Genomic DNA, 23,489 nt, shown 5'->3' with positions numbered 1-23,489 from the left:
GGAGACTTAACCTCTTTTAAGGTTCTTTATTCCGATTACTGCAGACCGCAACAAACGCCGAACAATTAATTCAGCAACTCCTGAATCTCTCCCGCCGAGACGAGACGAGAGCGCGTCTCCCAACTTTATATTCCCCTGCTCCCGCTGCAGCCCTCCCATTTCCCTTATTCGGCCCATAGCTGAACCCCATTGGTCCAAACTACCTAACAACAGGCTGAGCGACAGAACTGAGAGCCAATCAGCTCTCTGCTTGATGCGGTCAATGAACTCCAGAACTTTTAACGCGGCCCAACAGCCATCCAACTCAGTCCGCGACAATATGTTTAAAACTAAAATACAAGTGAATGTGTGCATTTGATGTAATTTCAACCTTTTTAAAGTACAATAAGTCTGTGGATTCTTTTTAATATCATTGTTATGCTGTTTCTAATAAATGATGAGTATTTCTCGTGGTAGTTTTGCTGATGGTCTAGTCTGGTTTACGTGGTGAGTTTCTGCTTCATGCAGGCGTTGAGACTTTAAACGTGATCTTAGGTTGGTATGAATGTTTTGTAGATGTGAGACAGACTGCTCACATGCAGACGGGGAGCCAAACACACACTCACACGCTGCAGTGAGTGACAGGCAGTGGGTTTTACGTTTTTACAATCCCTGCGCGATTCACCTGCTGCCTGTCCCCACAACACCTCAGCCCCACCCTCTGCTTTCTCCCTCACACATCCCGTCCCCGCAACTGCGCGCTCTTTCTCAGAGACGGGAGCGCGCAGTTTTAGGCACGGCAATTCACGGGTGGTACAAACTCTGTGAATTAATAGACAATTTTAAACTTATACTAGTGCTGGCGCAGATTTGTCTCTCTAAGCACCGCTACTACTGCGCGCCTCTGCCATCGCATCGCGCACGAGAAGGACTGGTCTAATGAAGAAAAAAAATTTGAATTAAAGATTTGTCTGCGAGCCACATGTGACCATCAAAAGAGCCATATATGGCTCGCGAGCCTTAGGTTCCCGACCCCTGATCTAGGAGATAGTCTGCCCAGTAGCCCACAGTTTGACCCTCAAGCAGTCTCCTGTTGCTGCCTGATGGACTAAAGTCCGGTTTGAAGAGTCTCTCCAGTTCCAGCCCAGTGAACTGCTTTTCAGTGTGACACAGGACTGGACACAGCAAAGTTGGGTGTTGCTGCAGCGCATCCAAAAAATGAAGAGCCGAAAGACCATCTTTAAATCTAGAAAGAAAAAAAACATGTCACTTCCTGCCCTATATTAATAAAGTGAAAGTACTTAACAGACCCTGTAGAATGTGTATTCAAATAAGGGGTTGTTCCCATATACTGGGATCTATCCTATTACATACTGTATTTACAACACAAACATAGCATTAATATAAGCACCATTTTGTGAATTTGCAATTTTATAAGAATTGTTTTAGATTTTTTTTATATCTATTCAGCTAAAAAGGGGTTGCTAACCCTGGTCCTCAAAAGCATCAACCCTGTCTGTTTTCCAGCTCCCCTTGGACTGCATGATGCCTAAATCATTAGTTTTTTGTTTACAACAGAAGTTCCTGTTTCTTCTTCTACGGCCGTTTCCGGTATTTTAGACAGTTCTGCACATGACAAATGATTTATTCTGATGGAAAGTATGGTGTATGTAAAACTTTGTTATAATCGGTCAAAGTCTTTCCGGGCTCATGTAGAAAGTTCCATTCTAATCCAATCTTTGATCCGATCAGAGACATTTTGTGCATGTAACCGCATATAGGGAAACGAGCAACACCAGGGGTAATCCGGCCCACCTCCATGTTTGGTCCGGCCCCCTTAAAAATATCAGTGCCGCATTTTTATTTCCAGTCTGGCCACGGGATATGGACCCACATAGAACATGACATTTTAATCCGTCCTTCTGCTGTCTGTGCCCCAATCTAAACCCCTCTAAAAATCCCTGTCAAGTAGAAGAGAAAACAGTGTTCTCTTTCTATGTCGGAGTTCATCTTTTGCGGTTTCGCTCACTCTGTTACAGAGATTCTGCTGCTTCTTTTTTCAAACGGCGCACCGTGTTCTGATTGGCTGGAGATCTTGTCAATCAATCTCCTTTGTGACGTGTCTCCTGTACAGAAACGCACAGCTCTTAAGATCTGTAGAAATCTTTGATCGTGATCAGATCTTTGTTTTCATTCTATACTTATGGACTTTATTACTATGAAGGTTTGAACTTTGAGACGAATGTGTGAGAAAAGTGAAAAGTGCAGAAAGTGTGTAGCGAGGAGTTTTACTGCCATTAAACGTCCGGGATCCTACTCCGCAGATTTCATCGTTCTCGGTTATTCTTAGTACGTAACTCCTGAAATAAACGAGGGAACTCTGTTCTGGTGAAAAGGTGATGCAGATATCAGTCCAGCTGCAGCAGAAGAGAAAAAAAAAACTAAAGCGTATCTCAGGGGTAGGCAAACATTTTAACTCGCAGGCCTAAAATTTGATCGAAGGGCTGGACCAGGAGCAGATGCATAGAGTGTTTTGGTAATCCACCTTATAAGAGAAAGAAACAACACAAATTATTAATAATAGATGATAATTTAAAACAGAACATTTTTAAATTTTTCTTTCAAAACTGTGGCTTTTGTTCTTAATTTAGAGCCAATCGCACCAATGGTTTGATGTACCTCATGTAAAACGCAAACCTAGAGAAATGCAGCGTTCATGTGGTGTTTGAATGATTGGAAGGATGAAAAACAACAAATCTTCAAACACCACACGGATGCTAGAGCAGGGACTCCTAATATTTTTTTGTGAGGGCCTCATAATATTTTTCTCCTCTGATGTGCCCGATTATAAACTTCTTCTGTCTTTCTTTTGTTGTGAAGTAATTTGGGACCTTAAACATATGTACAGTATAATACTATATGGATACAGTTTCATTCATTCATGATACTTTTAATGAAAACAACACTATTTATGAAATAAAAAAACAACCAAATAACTTTTTTTGTGATCTTCATAGGAAAAAAAAAAATCAGGAAAAATAACAAATTTCAAACATATAACCAATAAATAGTGGATCCCCTCACATCATAGTCTCGTTGAGTCTTTGCAGGCTGCAGCTCCTCCATCAAATAGTTTGCCCTAAACTTCACGAATCAAACTAAGCAGCTGCACGTCTGATTCTTATGGTACAGTTTCAGAGCCACGATAAAAAATAATTCTGGAGGATTTATGTCGAAATCAAAGTCGAAATGTTGCCCAAGAGAAGTAAGGCCAAGCCTTTAAGAATAATCCAGTCTTCACAAAACAAAATGGCTAGTGTCAGTAAAGCAGAGTTTCATCTGTCCCTCTGTAACCTTTGTCATAAACCTGTCATGCACAGAACACCAATGCGGAAGGTAAACAGTGTTTCATACACCCCTCCTCCTGATGAAACGTCTCGTTTCAACATAAAACAACGATGAAAATAGTCTGTTATATTAGCATTACAACCTCAAAAATGCTAAAAGCGTGCCTCCTCAGATGGAAATATCCCTCAGACTTTGAGATCTTTTGTGAATAAAGAAAGGATTGAAGTGGACAGCTACAGGGATACTGACAGCTTCATCAACAGGCTGCAGAGATCCTGCAAAACGGCGATCAATAAATAAAACATTAATACACAGTCAATCACATAAATGAGCTTCCAAACATTTGGAAGTTATCAATAAGCATTTAGCTCACTTGTTCAACAAAGTCAGTCTGCTTTACTCCTGATGTTCACTTGCTGCTCTGTAGCAACATTTCCACTTTTTTCTCGAAATTTTATTTTGACTTTACTCTCGCCATTTCGACTTTAATCTCAACATATATCCCCAAGAATTTTCTTCTCACCGTGACCCTAAAACTCTGTTTTAGTTTCTCATCCAGTGATAATGAAAAAAAGTCAAATTCGTATATAAAAAGAGGTTAAAACCCGGAAAAGCAAGAAGGAGGAAGAAGAACTGAGATGCAGAAGAAAATAACCAAAGATTGACCTCTGCAATTAATTTGAATATAATCTTACCTGTCAAGTACAGATGAGTTGCGGTCGATTATATACCATCGGAGATAGTCAGACACAATGTCTATCTTTTCTTCAATCTTTGAAATATGTCTCAGACAACCTGCTGTCTGCAGCATAGTGCTGTGTTTCATGAGACATTCACGATGAACATCCACTGATTTAGAATTCTCAAGCTGTAAAACATAAAAATAAACATAAACACTAAATTTAGTTATTGCATCTCGTGGAAATTGTTTTCTAGGATGAAAAAAAAAACCTTGGTGTAAACATATACAGATGGAGCTTATGTAGAATAAGTCATAAAAAGTGAAAAGTGCAGCAGAACAAGCAAATGCAATAATTCTACCTTATAACACTGGAATTGTGTGGTGTTCTCACCTCTTGTAAAGCTTTCCCTGTTTCGTCTTCAGTTATTGAAGCAACTGTTGCTCTGAATAGAGTCTGTCCAGCAAGATAATGAACCAGATTTTCTGACAGGAAGTGAGGTCCCGGACCACCATGCACAACTGACACAGGAATCATCTTCCCTGCTATGTAGTAGGCATTCTCCCTGACAGCTTCAATAAATACAGATTTAAAGATGTTACACACACACACCGTATTTTCACGACCACAGGGCGCACTGGATTATAGGGCACAGTCTCGGTTGTGGTTTTTTTTTCTATATTTAACACATGAAAAAAGGCGCACCTGGTTTTAGGGTGCGGGCAAGTTATAACATCCCGGTAAAACATGCATGCTAGTTGTGTGTTTAAAAAAGGCAGTGGGAGCAAAACTGAGTTAGTTGTGATTTATTTAGTATTTTTTTCAGTCATCAATCAACATCCAAAAATCCATCCACCATAGACCAAGAACCGATGTCCTTCTGGTCCATCAAAAATGGGACGGTCTCTAAGATGTTTCATTAGCAGACTCAAAAACTCTCGCTTTTGGCCACCTGCATCAAGCCCTTCTTCAAAAACACCAGCATCACCTGTAAAGTTAAAAAGCATGTCACAGGTTTCAGAGTAGGATGATTCCTTGAAACCTCTAACTGCTCCATCCCAAACATTAGCCCTCGAGATGTTGAACCTGCTGACTCTGTCATGATCAATATCATGGGACAAGTTGCCTATAATGTCAGACAGAGTAATGTTTGTGTCTTCCCTATAACGACAAAAGTGACAGACAATAATCAATTGCATGAATTTTTTTGTATCAAATTTATGCACACACAGAGAAAGAGAGCTTACACTGATGTGTGTGCATTTGGTGAAGCAACTTCAACCACATATTCATCCTCTTCCTCAATACAAGGCGCACACAGTTCTGTGTATTGACTGTTAGAAAATTATCATTAAAAATATATTCGATTAAATTATTTTTTATATGCAATGATTTTTACAAAACCTAAAGTTATTTTATAATTCATACTTTAGATTAGAAATTAAAAGAAACATTATCATTACTAACTTACCTATAAGGGCTCTTGACTGGATCCTCTATGTCGGATGTCACAACCTGAAGAATAAAAAAATTAGAACAGCAATATTACCACGAAATTACAAGCTGACACAAAATGCCTGAGTACCTGTCTAGGTTGGAGTGTGGATGAAAGTCCTGGACCTTCTCTAAAATATGATTTAAAAAAAGTCCATGAAATTATAACATGAAGATATAGACTATAACAACATTTTGGGTAATAGTTTGATTCTGGGCTACAAGAGTGATAAATACCGCATTTTCCGGACTATAAGTCGCTGCGGAGTATAAGTCGCACCAGCCCAAAAATGCATTATCAGTGATGAAAGTCAGGCAAGGAAAAGATCCCTGAACTTTTCCTTGAGCAATATGGCGGTCGCGGAGAGAAATTTTGGAAAAATACTTGGTCTTAGATGCATTCTGGTGCATTCTGGCAGCTAGTTATTCACTTCTTAATCAAGAAATAAGACTAATTGGAGCATCATGATTTAACATTCAAACCCCTAGTTTGACCTGCCATTAAGGACTTGCTGGTCCTAAAAAAGAATTTGGATAAATAAAGTAACACAATTCTACAAGCTTTTCTAAGCTTTTCCTTAAAGCTGCAAAACATACAATTGCTAAAATATAGTAACATTAAAGCCCCAAATGGCAAAAAGAACACCAGCAACTATGATATTCTATGAAAGTACCTCATTTATTTGTACATGATTTCTGCTTTAGAAATGACAGATGGAAAACATCCACTTGCACTGTTTTTCTCAAACTATAATTACATCAAAATATGGGATCTGCTTTAAACTATCTTTCTATAACATAATACATCAATTCTTTACCACCAATACTAATTAATCTGGGAAATATCAAAACAAACATACAAACAAAATTAAACATTGTAAACATTCTTTAAGGGAGTCTGGGTCGAAACCACCAAATACTTATAATTAATGTCAATAATAGTGAACTAAATCATGGTAATTAGGAAATACAAATAAATTAGATAGAGAAATGTATTAAAAATAAAAACTGAAACTCAAAACTAAAACTGAAATTATTTCAAAATTTGGTTTTGAGATTATTTCACACAAAATGTATTGGACCTACACTACCTTAAAAATCTTTTTCTTCCAGCCAAGACCACTTCAATTTGTTTTTTATCTTATTTTCACAACTGAGGTTGTGACCACGCTCAATAATGACGATGCCCGCCATTATTTTAACACAAATTTGATCGCAAACGCTTCAGATTTGTTTGTGAAAGTTTAGTGTGGGTCCGCCAGTTTTGGTCTCTAGGGAATCAGTCACGCTGACCATGTGGTTCAGACAGAGCCAATCAGAGCCGCCGACGCATCCGAAAGAAACTAAAACGTTCCGTCATTGGTCAATTAGGCCGGGAAGACGAGAGATGGCCGCGCCCATAGAGGAAGCGATCCGCGGAGAAATATAGAAAATAAAGCTAAAATTCGCTGATTTCAGACCATTTTTTCATCTGGAAAGCGATTTGTCCGTAGAGATCAGGGGCCTCATTTATAAAACTTTGCGTAGGATTTGCGTCAGAAGTGGGATAGAAGTGGGATAGTGAACATAGGACGTGCGTACGCACAGAAATATTCTGATTTATAAAACCGTGCGCACTCACATCCTACGCATCTTTCCCTTTATAAATCACAATCAATTCTAAATGCTGCGCAGCTTTTGCGGCTTCATGACACGCCCATAGTTGCCCATAAATAGTCCGTGAAACGCCCACAAATGAATATTCCTTGATGGCGAAACCATGGCAAACACAGAGAGGAAATCAAAAAAACGTAACTTCACTCAATGTGAAGTAGAAGTTATCGTTGGCGAGGTGGAAAACAGGAGACAAATGTTGTTTGGAGGGCACAGTGTGGGCATTACTAATGCCAAAAAGTCACGTGAGTGGCAAATGGTGGCCTGTAGCCTCACAACAATAAAAAAGAAATGGTCGGACATCAAAGTCGAAGCAAAAAAACGTCTGGCGCTGCATCACCAGAGTGTGTCTGCCACGGGTGGGGGAAAGGGGACACCCGAGCTAACCCCTCTTGATGAGACTGGCAGCAATTATTGGGGAATCCCTATTAAGTGGAGTGGTGACTGAGGCGGAGGGGGACACTGACGCGCCAGTACTGGGTGACACACCCCCAAAAGCTCCAACAGGACTGCTGGAGGAAGTGGGAACCGGCTCATAAGCCACTCGTCCTCGTTTGCCAGCAAGTCTTCTTGCTGTCTAAAGATGCGTTCTGTCCGAATTCTTCCATTTGCCACATTTTCTAAGAGAGCAAGATCAGCCATTGTGCGTCATTAGGCATTGTGATGGGGCATTTTATTTCCATCCAATTAATTACATCTGACAGGCTACAGATGTCGGTAATAATCTACGTGGAAATGGGAAATTGTTCAGCGCAAATGTAATTTCTTGTTGCTTTCTGAATGGTTGAGACATACGCCATACATTGTTTTATCAAAAATAAAACAAACTAAAGGCATATGCATGAATCCCATAATTCTGTAGCTTATGAAGAAATGTTTTACTATGAAAACAACTTTCCCCAGTGGACAATTAATACGTCTGTCTGTCTGTCTGTCTGTCTGTCTGTCTGTCTGTCTGTCTGTCTGTCTGATTCGCACACATCTGGCGGCGCGTGCACACACAGCGGCTCCTCTCTCCCCTACCTTCAGTGTTTTTTGGCTTTTCTTTTGGCTTTATCTTTTTGGGTTTCAAGGATTTATTGTTTTTAAAAGAATGTATTTTTTAAGTTGTTTATTTATTATTTTATATGCTGCTTGCATTGTGGGGTGAGAGGAAAGCAATTTCATCTGTGCTGTATGTACGGATGCAGCATATTTGACAATAAAGCTGACTTTGACTTTGACTTTGACTATATCTGCTCCGCCAGACGGACACATTAACGAGAATATCAGTTTTGTACATTATTTCGTTCTGTTAACTATATTATTTATGAGGATGAATTGCACAACATGCCAATATTGCAGGACATATTTCACTTTTCTTTTTGCAAATAAGTGTTCATTTGAATTTTTGTTGTAATTTTTGTTTGATTTTTTTTTGTTTCACTGCTGATCGATCAAACGGGTGTTCATGTAGCTGTTAATTGTAAGACTTGCTTTGGGAAGTCTTCATGTTATTTATGAGAGGCAGTATTGTCATTTTCACTTTCACGTGTTTCTTCCATCTGCCGACGGTGTCGCCTTTTCTCATTTCACCCGTTTTTGTGCGTACGCCTGGGTCAGAGCTTGCGTGAAGGACCGCACATTTTCCCGTCAAGTTTGCTTTTTATAAATCTCAACTATTGCATCGTTTATAAATGAGGCCCCAGGTCTTTATTTCCCGGAATTTACGTTCAGTTTGCTCAAAAACCCGGATTTCCAGGAATTCCCGGAAGACTTTCATCACTGATTATAAAGTAGAAAAAAACACAGATAAGTTGCACTGGACTATAAGTCGCATTTTGACGGGAAATTTATTTGACAAAATCTGAAAACTGAACTTGCACAACCTCATATGACACAATCATAGCAGACTGTTTATCTCATAATTTCACAGTAATTCTTTCTCATACATTTATTTATTCCTTTCATGAAGCATCATTGTCCAACTAATACTCTGTTTTCATCCTGTATTTGTAGAATGTAGTCATTTTTATTGCATTTCTGAATCAATTAAATCATTGGAAAATAGAATATTATGTTGTTAGCCTTCAAGATCTTACTGTAAAAAAAAGTTTGCTGATTCTCTGAGTCACTTAAAATACTCTTAACACTAAACATACCTCATACATCAAATTGTCCCAGGAACATCATCTCTGTTCCTCACAAATGAACATAACAGGAGGGTTAACAATGTATTTATTTCAATTTATTTCTAATATAAGCCGCTGCGGAGTATAAGTCGCACCCTTTGCCAAACTATGAAAAAAAGGGCGACTTATAGTCCGGAAAATACGGGTACAACAACTTCCTTGTACATGACATACAGTAGAACATCTCTAACTGTGTTTATCAGGGACAAAGCTCTAGGCTGGTAACATCAACAAGAAAAATGTTTCTTTAGCAAAAATAAATAGATAAAACATGTACTTACTCTGTTTCAATGTGTTTGGGATCAGGGGTGCTGTAGTCTTGTGGCTCAAAAACCTCAGAATAAAAGTATACTTTTTTAAGATTACATTTTAACAGTTCTTTTACTGTTTCCATACCCTTACAATGGTGTAAAAGTAGTCACTGTATATGAAATTAATTGTGTCCCTACCAGTTGATTAAAAAATAAATAAAATACAGCAATGGATTTTGTAAAAATGTTCCCAAGTACAGATTTAATGATAAAAAAACATACCACAGTGTCGGCATGTGGGTTGGGGGGCTTGTCGGCCCTGTCCTGTGGGGGGGGCGTTCTGGGGGGGAGGGGGGGCCCACTATTGGTACGGGGCAGGGGGGCTGACGGGTCGGGGTCTCCGCTGAGGCAATCGGTGGTTGCCCCGAACGGTTGGCTGCCTCGGTCCCGTCAGGGCCTGACCAGAGCTCTTCTAGGTCCGGCATTTGGGGGTGGGGGCCTGGGCTTGCTCCGGGGGGGGGCAACGCTTTCTGGCTCCTCTCTCTCTGTGTGGGGTGGGTGGTGCCGGGTCTGGGGTGTTGGCCCCTCCGGGGGTGGGGCCTCTGGGCTGGGGGGGCGGGGGGGGTGGGGGGGGGGGGCTGGGGGACAGCTGTTTGACCACCGGGGGACAGTCCACCAGCTGTGGTGATCAGTTTTAGGGTCCAGCAGACCATGGAGGTGGGTGTTCTTCAGCCAGCAGCAGTCTCTATCTATGAATATTATGAGCGTAAGAACAGGCTGCCTCTGTTCTCAGCAGGGCAAAGAAAAGTGAAGATAAAAATCAATTTTATGAATATCCTTTCTCTATTTACAGAAACACCTTGTGTGAAGTTTTACCATCCAGAGAGGGAGGGAGGACAGCTGCTGCAGCTCTACAGAGATGACAAGTGCACATGTGCAGAAGGTAACTTGGTTACATTTGTGTTGCAGGACTTCCACTTATGACTCCAGGCAAGAATCAAATCAAACTTCATTTTTAAAAAAGCGCTTCTCATGGCTTGCGCAACTTAAAGCGCTTTAACATTTAAAACAAAAAACATACACAATATTACAAAAATAAAACAACCCACCCTTCATCCTTACCACTCTCCTCCATTAACACACACGACCCATGACCCCACACACAATGAATACTTATAGAAGTATTTTTTCAATCTTTAAAAAAGATACTTAAGGCTTGGCTCAGCTGTGAGGAAACAGTATATGGGAATCTCAACTCATCTTTATTTATATAGCACTTTCAATCAACAGCAGCCGACACAAAGTGTTGAACACGAGAAATGAAGAAAACAAACACTAAAACATCTTAAAACAAAGATTAAATATAGAGAGATAAAAACAATAAAACCAGTACAGCAAGACAGCAATAACAGAAGTCTCACATTGAATTAAAAACCAGAGCATAAAAATGGGTTTTCAGGTGGGTTTTAAAAATGGGCAGTGATGGAGCTTCTCTTATGGACAGTGGCAGAGAGTTCCAAAGCTGGAGCAGCAACAGCAAAAGCTCTGTCCCCTCTGAGCTTCCGTCTGGACCTCCAGAAGCAGCTGATCAGCTGATCTGAGGCACCGGGCTGGCGAGTAAGGAGAGAGAAGTTCAGAGCGGTACAGCAGGGAAAGATCATGTAAACATTTAAAAACAAATAAAAGAATCTTAAAATGAACTCTAAAATGCACAGGCAGCCAGTGGAGCGATGCTAAAATTCGCTTATGTCCTCCAACTAGACGACGGGCAGCTGCATTTTGAACGCGTTGGAGACGTGACGACTGGCTGAGTCCAAAATAAAGAGAATTACAGGAATCCAGCCAGAATGTGATGAACGCGTGGATTACAGTTTCAAAATGTGCAGCTGTTAAAAAGGTTTTACCTTAGCAAGTTGGCGAAGATGAAAAAAGCTTGACTCCACCACTGAGCCTATCTGCTGTGTGACTTATCTGTGTGACTTCAGCTGCTCAGGTGTGTTGGGAAGTATTGAATAGTAGTAGTAGAGTAGTCTTGAGTAGTCTGCGGCTCATGAGTAGCTTTTGCTGGTGAGTAAAGGTTGTAAACTGGGGTATTTCTGTATTTAAGCAAACTTACATGAGACTTTTCCTTCAGCTCTTGCTTTGTCCAATATGCGTTTTGCAGTTTGGACGGTCTTTTCTGGAAGTCCAATGCGCTGTGGATAGTGGTGGCTGGTCGTGGTGTGTGTGGAGTTGTTCCTGCAAAATGATTGAATTCTCTTGATCTGTAGCATTGTCCGTTGTAACTTATGATGGTTTCTGGATTTCCGTGTCTTGCCATTGCTGCTTTGAGTTTGGCAATCACAGCTGCTAAGGTACAACTGTAAAGTCTTTCTAACTCAAAATACCTGCTTAGGTAGTCCACTATGACAATGTAGTCTCTTGACTTCCAACTAAACAGGTCCGTCCCTATTCCTTGTCATGGTCTTTTAGCATGTGACAATAAAGGTTCTCTGGGGTTTGAGCTGCGGCTCTCTTGGCATATGCAACGTGCCATAACTGCTTCTTCAATTTGTCTACCCATTTGGGGCCAAAACAAAATGTCTCTGGCTCTGCTTTTGCTTTTTTCTTTGATTCTCTTGTGACTTGAATGGATACGCTCAAACATGGCTTCTCTCAGTTCCTGTGGAATTATGTTCTCACCTTTGAATAAAATTCCATCTAACTCAGAGATCTCATCTCTGTAGTTCCAGTATTCCCGAATTTTGTGTGGGCATGATGATCTTGTTTCTGGCCAGCCATTAGAATAATCTTTTTTTAGAGTGGTGAGCTGTGGATCCTTGGAAGTGACTTCTTTGATTTCCATTAGTCTTTTGTCACTGACTGCAACGCTGCTCATGACTGCATGCACCTGGGCTTCCATTCCCTCGTTTAATGCTTGGTCCATATATGGAATAACTTTGCGAGACAACATATCAGCAATTGGTTCGTCTTTTCCAGTTAGATGGGTTATGCTGATGTTATATCTCTGGAGCTGTAAAATCATTCTCTGTAGCCGTGGTGGAGCAGAAGCAAGGGGTTTCTTTATGATGGACTCCAAGGGCTTGTGGTCTGATTCTACATTGACTTTTCTTCCATAAATGTACTCATGAAAGTGCTTGCAGCCAAAAAGCACTGAATATAGTTCTTTTTCAATCTGCGCATAGTTTTGTTCTGTCTTGTTTAAGGGATTTTGACGCGTAGGCAACTGGTTTGCTATCTGGAAGCATAACTGCACCTAGTCCACTTTTGGAAGCATCAACTTGGAGACGTAACTCCATCTGGGGGTCGAAAAGGCTAGAATTGGACCTGGCTCCTGTGTTATCAGGTCTTCCATTTGCGGAAATGCTCTGTCTTGAGCTGCATCCCATTTTAAATCATTGTCCTCTTTCAGCAGTTGTCACAGTGGTGCATTGACTTCCGATAGATGTGGTGCAAACCGGGCTGGGCATGTGAATATACCGAGAACTATTTCCAACTCTGTCTTGTTCTGTGGTGTTTGCATTTCTTGGACTGCTTTTATTTTCTTTGTGTGATAACGTGTGTCCAAAGTAGCTTGCTTCTTGCACAGAGATGCGGCATGTATCTGGATAAAGCTTCACACCGCTTTCCCTTCTGCGCTGCCACATTGCTCTGCGGTTGCGATCATGTTCCTGCTTGGTTTTGCCAATAACCAGGACGTCGTCCACTATGGCAGCGACACCATCAAGACCCTCGTAGGTCTCATCCACACACCTCTGGAACTCATCCTGCCCCGAGAAGATACCAAATGGTTGCCTGAGGAAACGGTATCTAACAAACACTGGTAAATGTGGTTAACAGAGATGATTCATGAGTCAGTTTAATGTTCCTGTAGCCCGATCTGGCATCTAAGACACTGAAATATTTTGCTCCTGCAAGCATTGCTGTGACATCCTCAAGTGTTGGAAGTGGGTAGTAAGGTCTCTGAAATGCCTTGTTTAGTGGTCGGGGGTCAAGACAAACCCTGAGCTTTCCTGATTTTTTTTTTTTTCCCCCACAACAACCAGTCCATTCACCCATACTGTTGGCTCAGTGACTTTACAAATGATGCCATTCTTCTACATGCTTTCAAGCTCTTCTTTAAGCTTACTTCGCAGTGCAAAATGTATTCTGCGGGGATGGCACACTTCTTTCTCTTTTGGCTTTTCCCATCAGGGGTCACCACAACAAATCATCATTTTCCACCATTTTCCATCATTTTTCACTCTATCATGAACATCTTCTACCCTAACATTAGCCAACTTCATGTCCTCTGTTAAGACATCCATATATCTCCTCTTTGGCCATCCTCTTGTCCTCCTGCCAGGCAGCTCCATCTCCAACATCCTTCTACCAATATATCCACTTTCCCTCCTCTGAACATGTCCAAACCATCTCAGTCTGGCTTCTCTGACTTTGTCGCTAACACAGGCAACATGAGCCGTCCCTCTGATGTACTCGTTCCTTATCCTGTCTAACCTGGTCACTCCTAAGGAGAACCTCAACATCTTCATCTCCGCTACCTCCATCTCAGCCTCTTGTCTCTGTCTCAATGCTACCGTCTCTAACCCATAGAGCAGAACTGGTCTCACCACTGTCTTGTACACCTTTCCTTTGAGTCTTGCTGACACTCTTCTGTCACACAATACTCCTGACACTTTCCTCCACCCGCTCCACCCTGCCTGCACTCGCCTCTTCACCTCTTTTCCACACTCCCCATCACACTGAACTGTTGACCCCAAGCACTTAAACTCCTGCACCTTCTTCACCTCAGCCCCCTGTAACCTAACGCTTCTACCTTGATCCCTCTTGTTCAGACACATGCATTCTGTCTTATTACGACTGATCTTCATGCCTCTTCTTTCCAGAGCAAACCTCCACCTCTCTTGCTGTTCCTCCACCTGCTCTCTACTCTCACTGCAAATTACAATGTCATCCGCAAACATCATTGTCCAGGGAGATTCCTGTCTTACCTCGTCTGTCAGCCTGTCCATCAGCATAGCAAACAAAAAGGGACTCAAAGCTGATCCTTGGTGTAGTCCCTCCTCCACTTTGAACTCCTCTGTCTGACCTACAGCACATCTCACCACCGTCATACTTCTCTCATACATGTCTTGAACTACTCTGACATACTTCTCTGCCACTCCAGACGACCTCATACAGTACCACAGCTCCTCCCTCGGCACCCTGTCATACACCTTCTCTAAATCTACGAACACACAATGCAGCTCCTTCTGACCATCTCTGTACTTTTCCATCAACATTCTCAAAGCAAAAATGGCATCAGTGGTGCTCTTACGGGGCATGAAACCATACTGCTACTCACAAATCTCCACCTTCTTCCTAAGCCTAGCTTCCACTACTCTTTCCCACAGCTTCATTGTGTGGCTCATCAACTTTATTCCTCTATAGTTGCTGCAGTTCTGTGTGTCACCCTTGTTCTTAAAGATCGGGACCAGAACGCTTCTCCATTCCTCAGGCATCTTCTCACTCTCTAGAATCCTATTGAACAAACTCGTTAGAAATTCCACTGCTGTCTCTCCTAAGCACTTCCATACCTCCACAGGTACGTCATCAGGACCAATGGCCTTTCCGCTCTTCATCCTTTTCAGAGCCTTCCTAACCTCATCCTTTCCAATCTCTGCTACTTCCTGCTCCACAACAACTACATCTTCCTCCCTTCTTTCCCTGTCATTTTCCTCGTTCATCAGCTCCTCAAAATACTCCTTCCATATTTTCTGTACACTCTCCTGGGTTGCTAGCACCTTTCCATCTCTGTCCTTAATCACCCTTATCTGTTGCACGTCCTTCCCATCTGTGTCTCTCTGTCTGGCTAGCCTGTACAAGTCCTTCTCGCCTTCCTTTGTGTCTAACCTGTCATATAGCTCATCCTAAGCTTTCTGTTTGGCCTTTGCCACCTTTCTCTTCACTCTACGCTGCGCTTCCTTGTAGTCCTGTCTACCTTCCTCAGTCCTTTCTACATCCCACTTCCTTTTAGCCAACCTCTTCCTCTGGACGCACACGTGTCAAACTCAAGGCCCGGGGGCCAAATATGGCCCTCCATGTCATTTTATGTGGCCCTCCATGTCATTTTATGTGGCCCAGGGGGCATAAAAGTTTTTAATTTTCAAAAATAAAAATTGGTGTGTATTTATTCATATCTAGAGGTTATAAGACTTGAAATAAGGGATTGGGCAGCTATACATTAGGACGTAAACACTGTCCATATAACCTAACCTGACAGAATCAAATGTGAAAGGATTTACATTTCTAGACACAAGCAAACATATGTTTTCTATGCAACTGTAATTGTCACTTTAAAAAGTTATAATGAATAAATAATGAGTTATTTAACATTAAGGAGTAGTTACGTTCATTTTTCATTACATTTAGTTACATGTATACGTTTTGTTTGGCCCTTTGAGGACAACGACTATGCTGATGTGGCCCTCAGTAAAAATTAGTTTGACACTCCTGTCTGGACGCATCCATGTACTTCCTCATTCCACCACCAAGTGTCTTTACCATCTTTCCTCTTTCCAGATGGCACACCTAGCACCTTCCTACCTGTTTCCCTGATAATCTCTGCTGTAGTTTTCCAGTCATCTGGAAGCTCATCCTGACCACCCAGGACCTCTCTCAACTTCTGCCTAAATTCCTCACAAGTTTCTTCATTCTGTAGCTTCCACCACTTGGTCTTCTTTTCTGTTTTCCATCTCTTCTTCTTCCTGACCTCCAGAGTCATCTTACACACCAACATGTGGTGGTGTCTGGCTACACTCTCTCCTACCACCACTTTGCAGTCATTAACCTCTTTCAAATGACCTCATCTACATAGGATGTAGTCCACCTGAGTACTCCTACCTCCACTTCTGTATGTCACTCTATGTTCCTCTCTCTTCTGGAAGTAAGTGTTGACTACAGCCATTTCCATCCTCTTCGCAAAGTCCACCACCATCTGTCCATCCAGATTCCTTTCCTTCACACCAAACCTGCCCATCACCTCCTCATCACCTCTGTTGCCCTCACCAACATGCCTATTAAAGTCTGCTCCAATAACAACTCTCTCTCCCCTGGGGATACTCTCTATGACCTCATCCAACTCACTCCAGAATATCTCCTTCACTTCTTACTCACAGCCAACCTGTGGCGCATACCCACTGACTACATTCACCATTACCCCTTCAATTTCTAACTTTAGGCTCATCATCCTGTCTGAGACTCTTTTCACTTCTAGAACACTGTTTACAAACTCCCCCTTCAGAATCACTCCTACCCCGTTTCTCTTCCTATCAAAACCATGATAGAACAGTTTGTATCCTCCTCCAATACTACGTGCCTTGCTGCCCTTCCACCTTGTCTCCTGCACACACAGTACATCTACCTTCCTTCTCTCCATCATGTCTGCCAGCTCTCTGCCTTTCCCTGTCATTGTGCCAACGTTAAGAGTCCCTATTCTCAAACCTATGTTCCTGCCTTTTCCCTTCTCTCTCTGGCCACGGACCCTTCTGCCTCCCCTTTTTCTTCGACCAACAGTAGTCAAATTTCCACAGACACCCTATAGGTTAACAGCATCAGTGGTGGTCGTTGTTAACCCGGGCCTTGACCGATTCGGTATGTCTAAAGTGTTGTGGATGATTCGCATGGTTATTTTGGCAATTCTTACGCCGCAAATTGCATTCCCCTGGAAACACTCCAATGCCCTGATCTTTTCCTTTGTTACTGCCATCACGATTTTAATCAGGTTTAGTCTCTGCAGGCTTTCATTGCCAAGACTGGTGGGGAACTTGTGTCAATAACATGGAAATCCAACATCAGTGATTGATCTTTGTGTTTCTTAATTTGCATGTGCCATCCACATTTAGGGAGTGTCCACCATAATCTGTGAGTCTGTGGTTTGCTGGTCGCAACATGACATTTTGAAATAATGCTTAAAAGGGTTTTCTGGAATTGTGTTAGCTTGTGCCCCAGTATCTGCTTTGAATCTCACTTTGCAAGATAGCGAGCCAATCTCCAAATCTGCATAGGCTTGTTCATTACTTTGACATTAAATTTTCAGTTGTTATGCTGTCAATGTAAAGTCCTGTCTCTTCAGCTGTTCTAACTTTCTCCCACTGACTGTAACATTCTGTGATGAGGTTTAGGCTGGAAAGGAATTTTCGATCTGCAGGCCTTTGCATTAGAAAGCATTTTCATTCCATAAATGTCCAAATTATTTGTGATGCAGACATGTTGCTCACTAACGTCGTAGCTCGGTGGCCTGGGTCAACCCATGACTCATTTATTTTGAGGCACAGCAGTGTTGGACGCCGACTCGAGGCGGGTGCCATACATGATGGCTGGCTTCTAGGTAAGTTTGATTATAGAAATTCACATTTCAATGTCTTAACCATTTCACTATCCTTGCAGGGGACAGTGGATATCCCCTCAAACAGTGGCTGCTTACGCCTTTCCTCAACCCACATAGTGCAGAGGAACAGCACTACAACATGTGCCACAGCCGAGCTCGCGCTATAGTGGAGCGCACCATCGGCCTGTTTAAGGGCAGATGGCGCTGCCTCGACTGCACTGGAGGGACGTTATTGTACACGCCTGGAAAGGTGTGCCAAATCGTGCTGGCATGTGCTGTGCTACACAATGTGGCACAGCTTAAAAACGTGCCTCTACCCCCTGGCGCCGATTGCTGTGTTGGCCCAGACCCTGAACCCCATCCCCACGCATTTGAGCCAAATGCTGCTGCTGTGCGCCAGCGTTTGGAAGTGATGCGTCGCTTGTGAAGAACAACAAAAGGTGCGGAAAATATTATTTATTCAAACATTCCCTCATAGTGCAGTTTAGTTCAGTCAGGGCGGTCTTGATTTCGCCCAACTCCTTGGCCACCTCTCTGATTGACGTAATGACTTCCCTCTGCATTTCAAGGACTGCATCGGTGAGGACACGTCGACTGCTGGAGGGTTGAGAGCCGCGTGCCGTGGAGACGCTGGGTCCAGACGGCTGCTCAGCTGCAGCATCGTAACCACTGGCCCCGCTGGAACACCCAGCAACTAAAATAACATTTTTCTATATTAATAAACTGGAATTGTGAAGCCTGCATAAATGTGACTTGACTCCATTCATTTTAATTATTTCTCTTACCTGTGTCACCCGCTGCATCTGGCGCGTCGGTGTCCCCCTCCGCCTCAGCCACCACTCCACTTAATAGGGAATCCCCAATTATTGCCGCCAGTCTCTCATCAAGAGGGGTCAGCTCCGGTGTCCCCTGTCCCCCACCCGTGGCAGACACACTCTGGCGCTGCAGCGCCAGACGTTTTTTTGCCTCGACTTTGATGTCCGACCATTTCTTTTTTACTTCGGCCACGGTCCGAGGCTGTGAGGCTACGGCATTCACGGCGTCTGTTACAGTTTACCACTCACGTGCCTTTTTGGCATTAGTAATGCGCACACTGTGCCCGCCAAACAACATTTGTCTCCTCTTTTCCACCTCGCCAACGATGACTTCTACTTCACATTGAGTGAAGTTCCGTTTTTTTGATTTTCTCTCCGTGTTTGGCATGGTTTCGCAATCAATGAATATTCATTTGTGGGCGTTTCACGGACTATTTATGGGCAACTATGGGCGTGTCCTGAGGCCGCAAAAGCTGCGCAGCATTTAGAATTGATTGTGATTTATAAAGGGAAAGATGCGTAGGATGTGCGTGCGCACGGTTTTATAAATCCGAATATTTCTGTGCGTACGCACGTCCTATGTTTCATCCGTACGCCACTTCTGACGCAAATCCTACTCAAAGCTTTATAAATGAGGCCCCTGGATGTACCCAGAGCCTGTGCCTTGCTTATGGGACTGATATATAAAGTCTAAAGAACACCCTGCAGGTCTTTCAGAAAGTTTTCTTTGAGCTTGATGCCCTGAAAGGGTGAAGAACTACTTGGCAGTAAGTGTTCTATCTAAAACAGTGGTGTCAAACTTCATGCCTGGAGGGCCGACGTCCTGCTGGTTTTCCAGATCTTTCTGCTTCATGTTCACCTGGTCTGGGGTGTCCAGCAAGAATGAGAAAAAAAGAGGACATTTGGAGGAAATTAGAGCCTCAGTTTCTTTTTTTCCACCAACGTCCTCTTTTCTGCCTCTGATTGGCTGAACACACATGACCAGGTGATTAAAAGGAAAAACCTGGAAAACCAGCAGGGCATCAGCCCTTTACATTCTTTTGAATCTTTAATTTTTGAGAAGCAACGAGAAATGAGTATTAAAGGCGGAATATCTTTTCTTAAGTTTGTGAAATATTGGAAAAAAAGGTATATGTTTGAAAAATACTGTTTTTCATAATAAACAATTGAAGCAAAAAACTAGAATGGTGGAGTTGTCTCAACTGATTTAATTAAGTTTACAATGCTGAAAGAATTAGGGTAACAATTTGCATGGACTTTTTTGAGTAAAAGTAAAATAAAACAATTAAGTTGAAGTAGCTTAAATTCAATAATTTGCTGAATTCAATTCACCAGAAGCTTTTACTTAAAAATAAAAAATAATTTGTGTTTGTGGGACTGAATAAAAAAAAAGTCAAAGGAAATTTACGCAATACTGACTAGAGTTGGGATAACTTAAAAAGATCAATGCAAATTGTTACCTCAATTTTTTAAGTTGGTCCAGCTGCCTCGGTCCCGTCGAGGCCTGACCAGAGCTCTTCTAGGGCCAGCGTTTGGGGGTGGGGGCCTGGGCTTGCTCCGGGGGGGGCCGGCGCTTTCTGGCTCCTCTCCCTCTGTGTGGGGTGGGTGGTGCTGGGCCTGGGGTGTCGGCGCCTCCGGGGGTGGGGCCCCTGGGCTGGGTGGGCCTGGCCCCCTTGCTGGGGGGGGGGGGGGGGACAGCTGTTTGACCACCGGGGGACAGTCTACCAGCTGTCCCCAACTTACCCCCTTCCTCATATAACCTCATAATAGGGTTAGGGGGTGGGGGGCTTAGCCTGCGATGAGCCTTGGGGGGGGGTTTACTAGGCAGTGGCCCCCCCTCCTATGGTTGCTGTATGGAGTGGGCCCCCCCTCTTTCGGTTTTATTTGCACCTTAGACATGTAGGGCCCTTGGTAGGGGGGGTGCTTGGACATCACTGCCAGCAAGCAGCAGATGTCCTCCTAGCACCCTACCCGCCAATTTTAACCGCACCTTAGACATTTAGGGCCCCTTGGTGGGGGGGGTGAGGGGACATCACTGTGAGTAATCAGGAGATGTCCCCTTAGTGCCCTACCCGCCAATTTTAACTGCACCCCCCTTAGTACACACACCCCTCCCCCCTCAATATATACATCCCAACATAAACACACACACATGCACACACACACCCTCTTAAACACACATACACGCACACACATTTTGCAAGGAAGGTGGGACCTAGGACCATCTGTCCCCTGCCTCTTCCCTGGTGGGGGGTACGGGCCCCTTTGCAACGGCGGCCGTGTCCCCGGGGTGCCGGCTTCCTGGGCCCGGCGGTGCTCTCTCCGCGCGGTGGGGGGGTTCACATTACATCTGAGCCGGGGGTGTTGGTGTCCCTGGGGGGTGGGTTCTGGTCCTTGCTCCTGAGCGCTGGGCCCCGCCAAATTTCCAACTGTGGCCGAGCCTGGTCGGGCCATATTTACAACACCCCTTGTGGGCCCTCTTTTTTCCCCGGGGTTCCCCCCTCCTGGGCGGGGGCGGCGGGCCCCTGCCTTGCTCCTCCCTGGACCAACCGTGGGCCGGGCGGATGGCTGCCTGGAGTGCGGAGCGGGTCTCCCTTGGGGGGTCCTGGCTCGTACCTGGGGTTGGGGCGGGGGGATGCCCAGAACTCCTGGGTGGTGGTGGGGTGCTCGTCTGGGGCTGTGGGCGTCCCTCTCCGGTGGGGCCCTGCGTTGGGCTCTCCCAGCGCGGCGGGGGGGCTGTTCTCCTGGTTGGGCTGGGGCGGCCCTCTCTTTCCCTCCGTGCCTCCCTGCTCTCTGGCTCTGGGGGCCTTGCGGCGGTCCTGCTGGCCCTGGCCTGGGTGGCGGGCTTGGTCGCCCGGGCGGCGGTTGTTCCCTGCCGGTTTCCGTGTGGCGTGGGGGGGATTCCGGCTGCCGCTGCTGCTGCGGTGGGGGTCTTGGGGTGGGGATGGCTGGGCGCTCTCCCTCCTTCTTTACACATTCCACCATCCATTTTAGAAGAACATGAGCACTCACCTGAGCACGGGTGTTGGCTCACCTTTGCACTGGCGGTTTGCGTGACTGAATGACTGAAATGTTTCACACTAGTTGGTTTTAAGGCATAAGTATGCGTGTGAGCACTATCTGTTTTGTGTACATGTCGACAGATGGACATTTTTGCAGCTAGCAGGTGTGTTTGACACTTGGGTGTGTGTGTGGACAGGCTCCGCCCTTTTTGTACTGCATTTGAGCCTTACCATGGTGATTAACAACCAGTAAACTTGTTGCTTTATGCTGCTTCATGGTCTTATCCCCCTTCCCCTCCTACTATCACCCTCCTTCCCCCCCTCTCTCTAACGTCCCTCTCTCTTCTTCCCCTCTTTCCTTTTCCGTCCGGTCCAACACCAAAGATCTTCAAACATGTTTGAAATTAATAAAGTTTGGCCTCAATTACAAAAGGGGTTTATTCAGACATACCTTTGGTTTGTCTGAAGATTAATAACCCCTCTTGTTAAAGTAAAATATGTCCAACACAAGAGGCCCTCAGCTCTCATCTGTTTGCCCAGCTGTTGGACAGGACAAGGTTAAAAAAAAAAAAAAAAAAAAAAAGTTGGTCCAGTGTATTTTTCTTTAGAGTGTGGTCATGGGATCATCCAGAGACATCCCCAGAGATGAAAAAAAGCAAACGTAAGTTTGGTTTATGCAAATCAATGTCCACTTGTATCCCCATACAATTCACATGACTTGGACTCATCTGTGGTTATCACTTTATTACTGAGGTTTATCGCTCATCCACTTCCTCTTTGCTTTCAGATATCAGTACGTCCTCGGAGAGAGAACTTGGATTGAGTATTGGCCAACAGCAGAGGAGTGTCAAGGGGATGAACACAGAGCCACATGCCTGGGCTTAGATGAGATGCTAGAACAGTACAGAGTGTTTGCATGTCAGCAATAATGAAAGAAAAAACTTCTCCTTTTTGTTTTTTCTGTTAAGAAATATATGCAGAATAAAATGTACCAACCTGGGCTATGTTATTTGGGGATTTTGCTTTTGTTTTACCTAGTAAGTTATCAAACATAAAAAAACATGTTAAGGACCAAAGAAAGGAGAGAAATGAATTATGAATGTCCATTGTTTAAGATATTTATAAAAAACTCAAGAAACTTGTCATGGTTCAAGAAACCTATTACTTAACTGTTGATGCTGGAGCAAAGAAAAGTGGATTTTCTTTCAAAGAAAAAGACGTGTCAGCATATGATATAGTAACATTTTAATTTTGTGGATGTGTATATTTGAAGAGCCAAATACACTGAAGTACATACATTTTTATTACATAGAAAAGTGTGATGTCTTATGATCTTACAAAAAAGCTGGTGTTTTTGCTCACATGCTTTGTAATCCAAAAGTAACTGGGCTAATCTTCTCCCCTTGATGGGTGGATCATTATAGAGAGCTTTCTGTTTACATGCTCTCATTAACTTGCAGCATTTCTTAACCCTTGTGCTATCCTAGGCACTTTAACATTGGGAGTTGGGTCATCTAGACCCACTAGACAGTGCGCTGAACCCATTTTCTTCAATTTGTGATTTGTGATCTTCACTGGTGTCCATGATTTACATGAAATCTTTCCACCTTTATCCACCTTTGTCATAGTAGGAATAACATGTCAATGCAAGGGTGGGGTCATCTAAGATAGCACAAGGGTTAACCCTACTTAACATTACTGTTGCATAGTTAGCCTAGCTAGCTATGA

At 43.5% G+C, this 23,489-nt stretch overlaps 1 protein-coding gene and 2 long non-coding RNA genes across 3 annotated transcripts in view; 2 read left to right on the top strand and 1 right to left on the bottom strand.

Annotated features, from left to right (window-relative positions):
- The window catches only part of LOC110015899 (complement C3), a 93,340-nt gene extending 82,765 nt beyond the window's left edge, over window positions 1-10,575 (top strand). The window contains exon 39 of the mRNA XM_023959442.1: window positions 10,430-10,575. Within this exon, the coding sequence (XP_023815210.1) occupies window positions 10,430-10,560 (131 nt within the window). The 3' untranslated portion in view covers window positions 10,561-10,575. The remainder of the gene's footprint in view (window positions 1-10,429) is intronic.
- Window positions 1,991-4,156, bottom strand: LOC110015450. Its single transcript, XR_002290646.2, has 2 exons — window positions 4,023-4,156; window positions 1,991-2,524 (listed from the first exon to the last, which is right to left on the bottom strand). It is a non-coding gene; the product is annotated as an uncharacterized LOC110015450 (long non-coding RNA).
- An 11,738-nt stretch (window positions 10,576-22,313) lies between the features above and the next one.
- On the top strand, window positions 22,314-22,706 carry LOC111948068. The gene is made up of 2 exons (XR_002874051.1): window positions 22,314-22,422; window positions 22,549-22,706. It is a non-coding gene; the product is annotated as an uncharacterized LOC111948068 (long non-coding RNA).
- Window positions 22,707-23,489: the final 783 nt, after the last annotated feature.

Source organism: Oryzias latipes, chromosome 1, assembly GCF_002234675.1.
Source record: "Oryzias latipes chromosome 1, ASM223467v1".
NCBI lineage: Eukaryota > Metazoa > Chordata > Actinopteri > Beloniformes > Adrianichthyidae > Oryzias > Oryzias latipes.
This window is presented reverse-complemented; position numbering and strand designations above follow the sequence as displayed.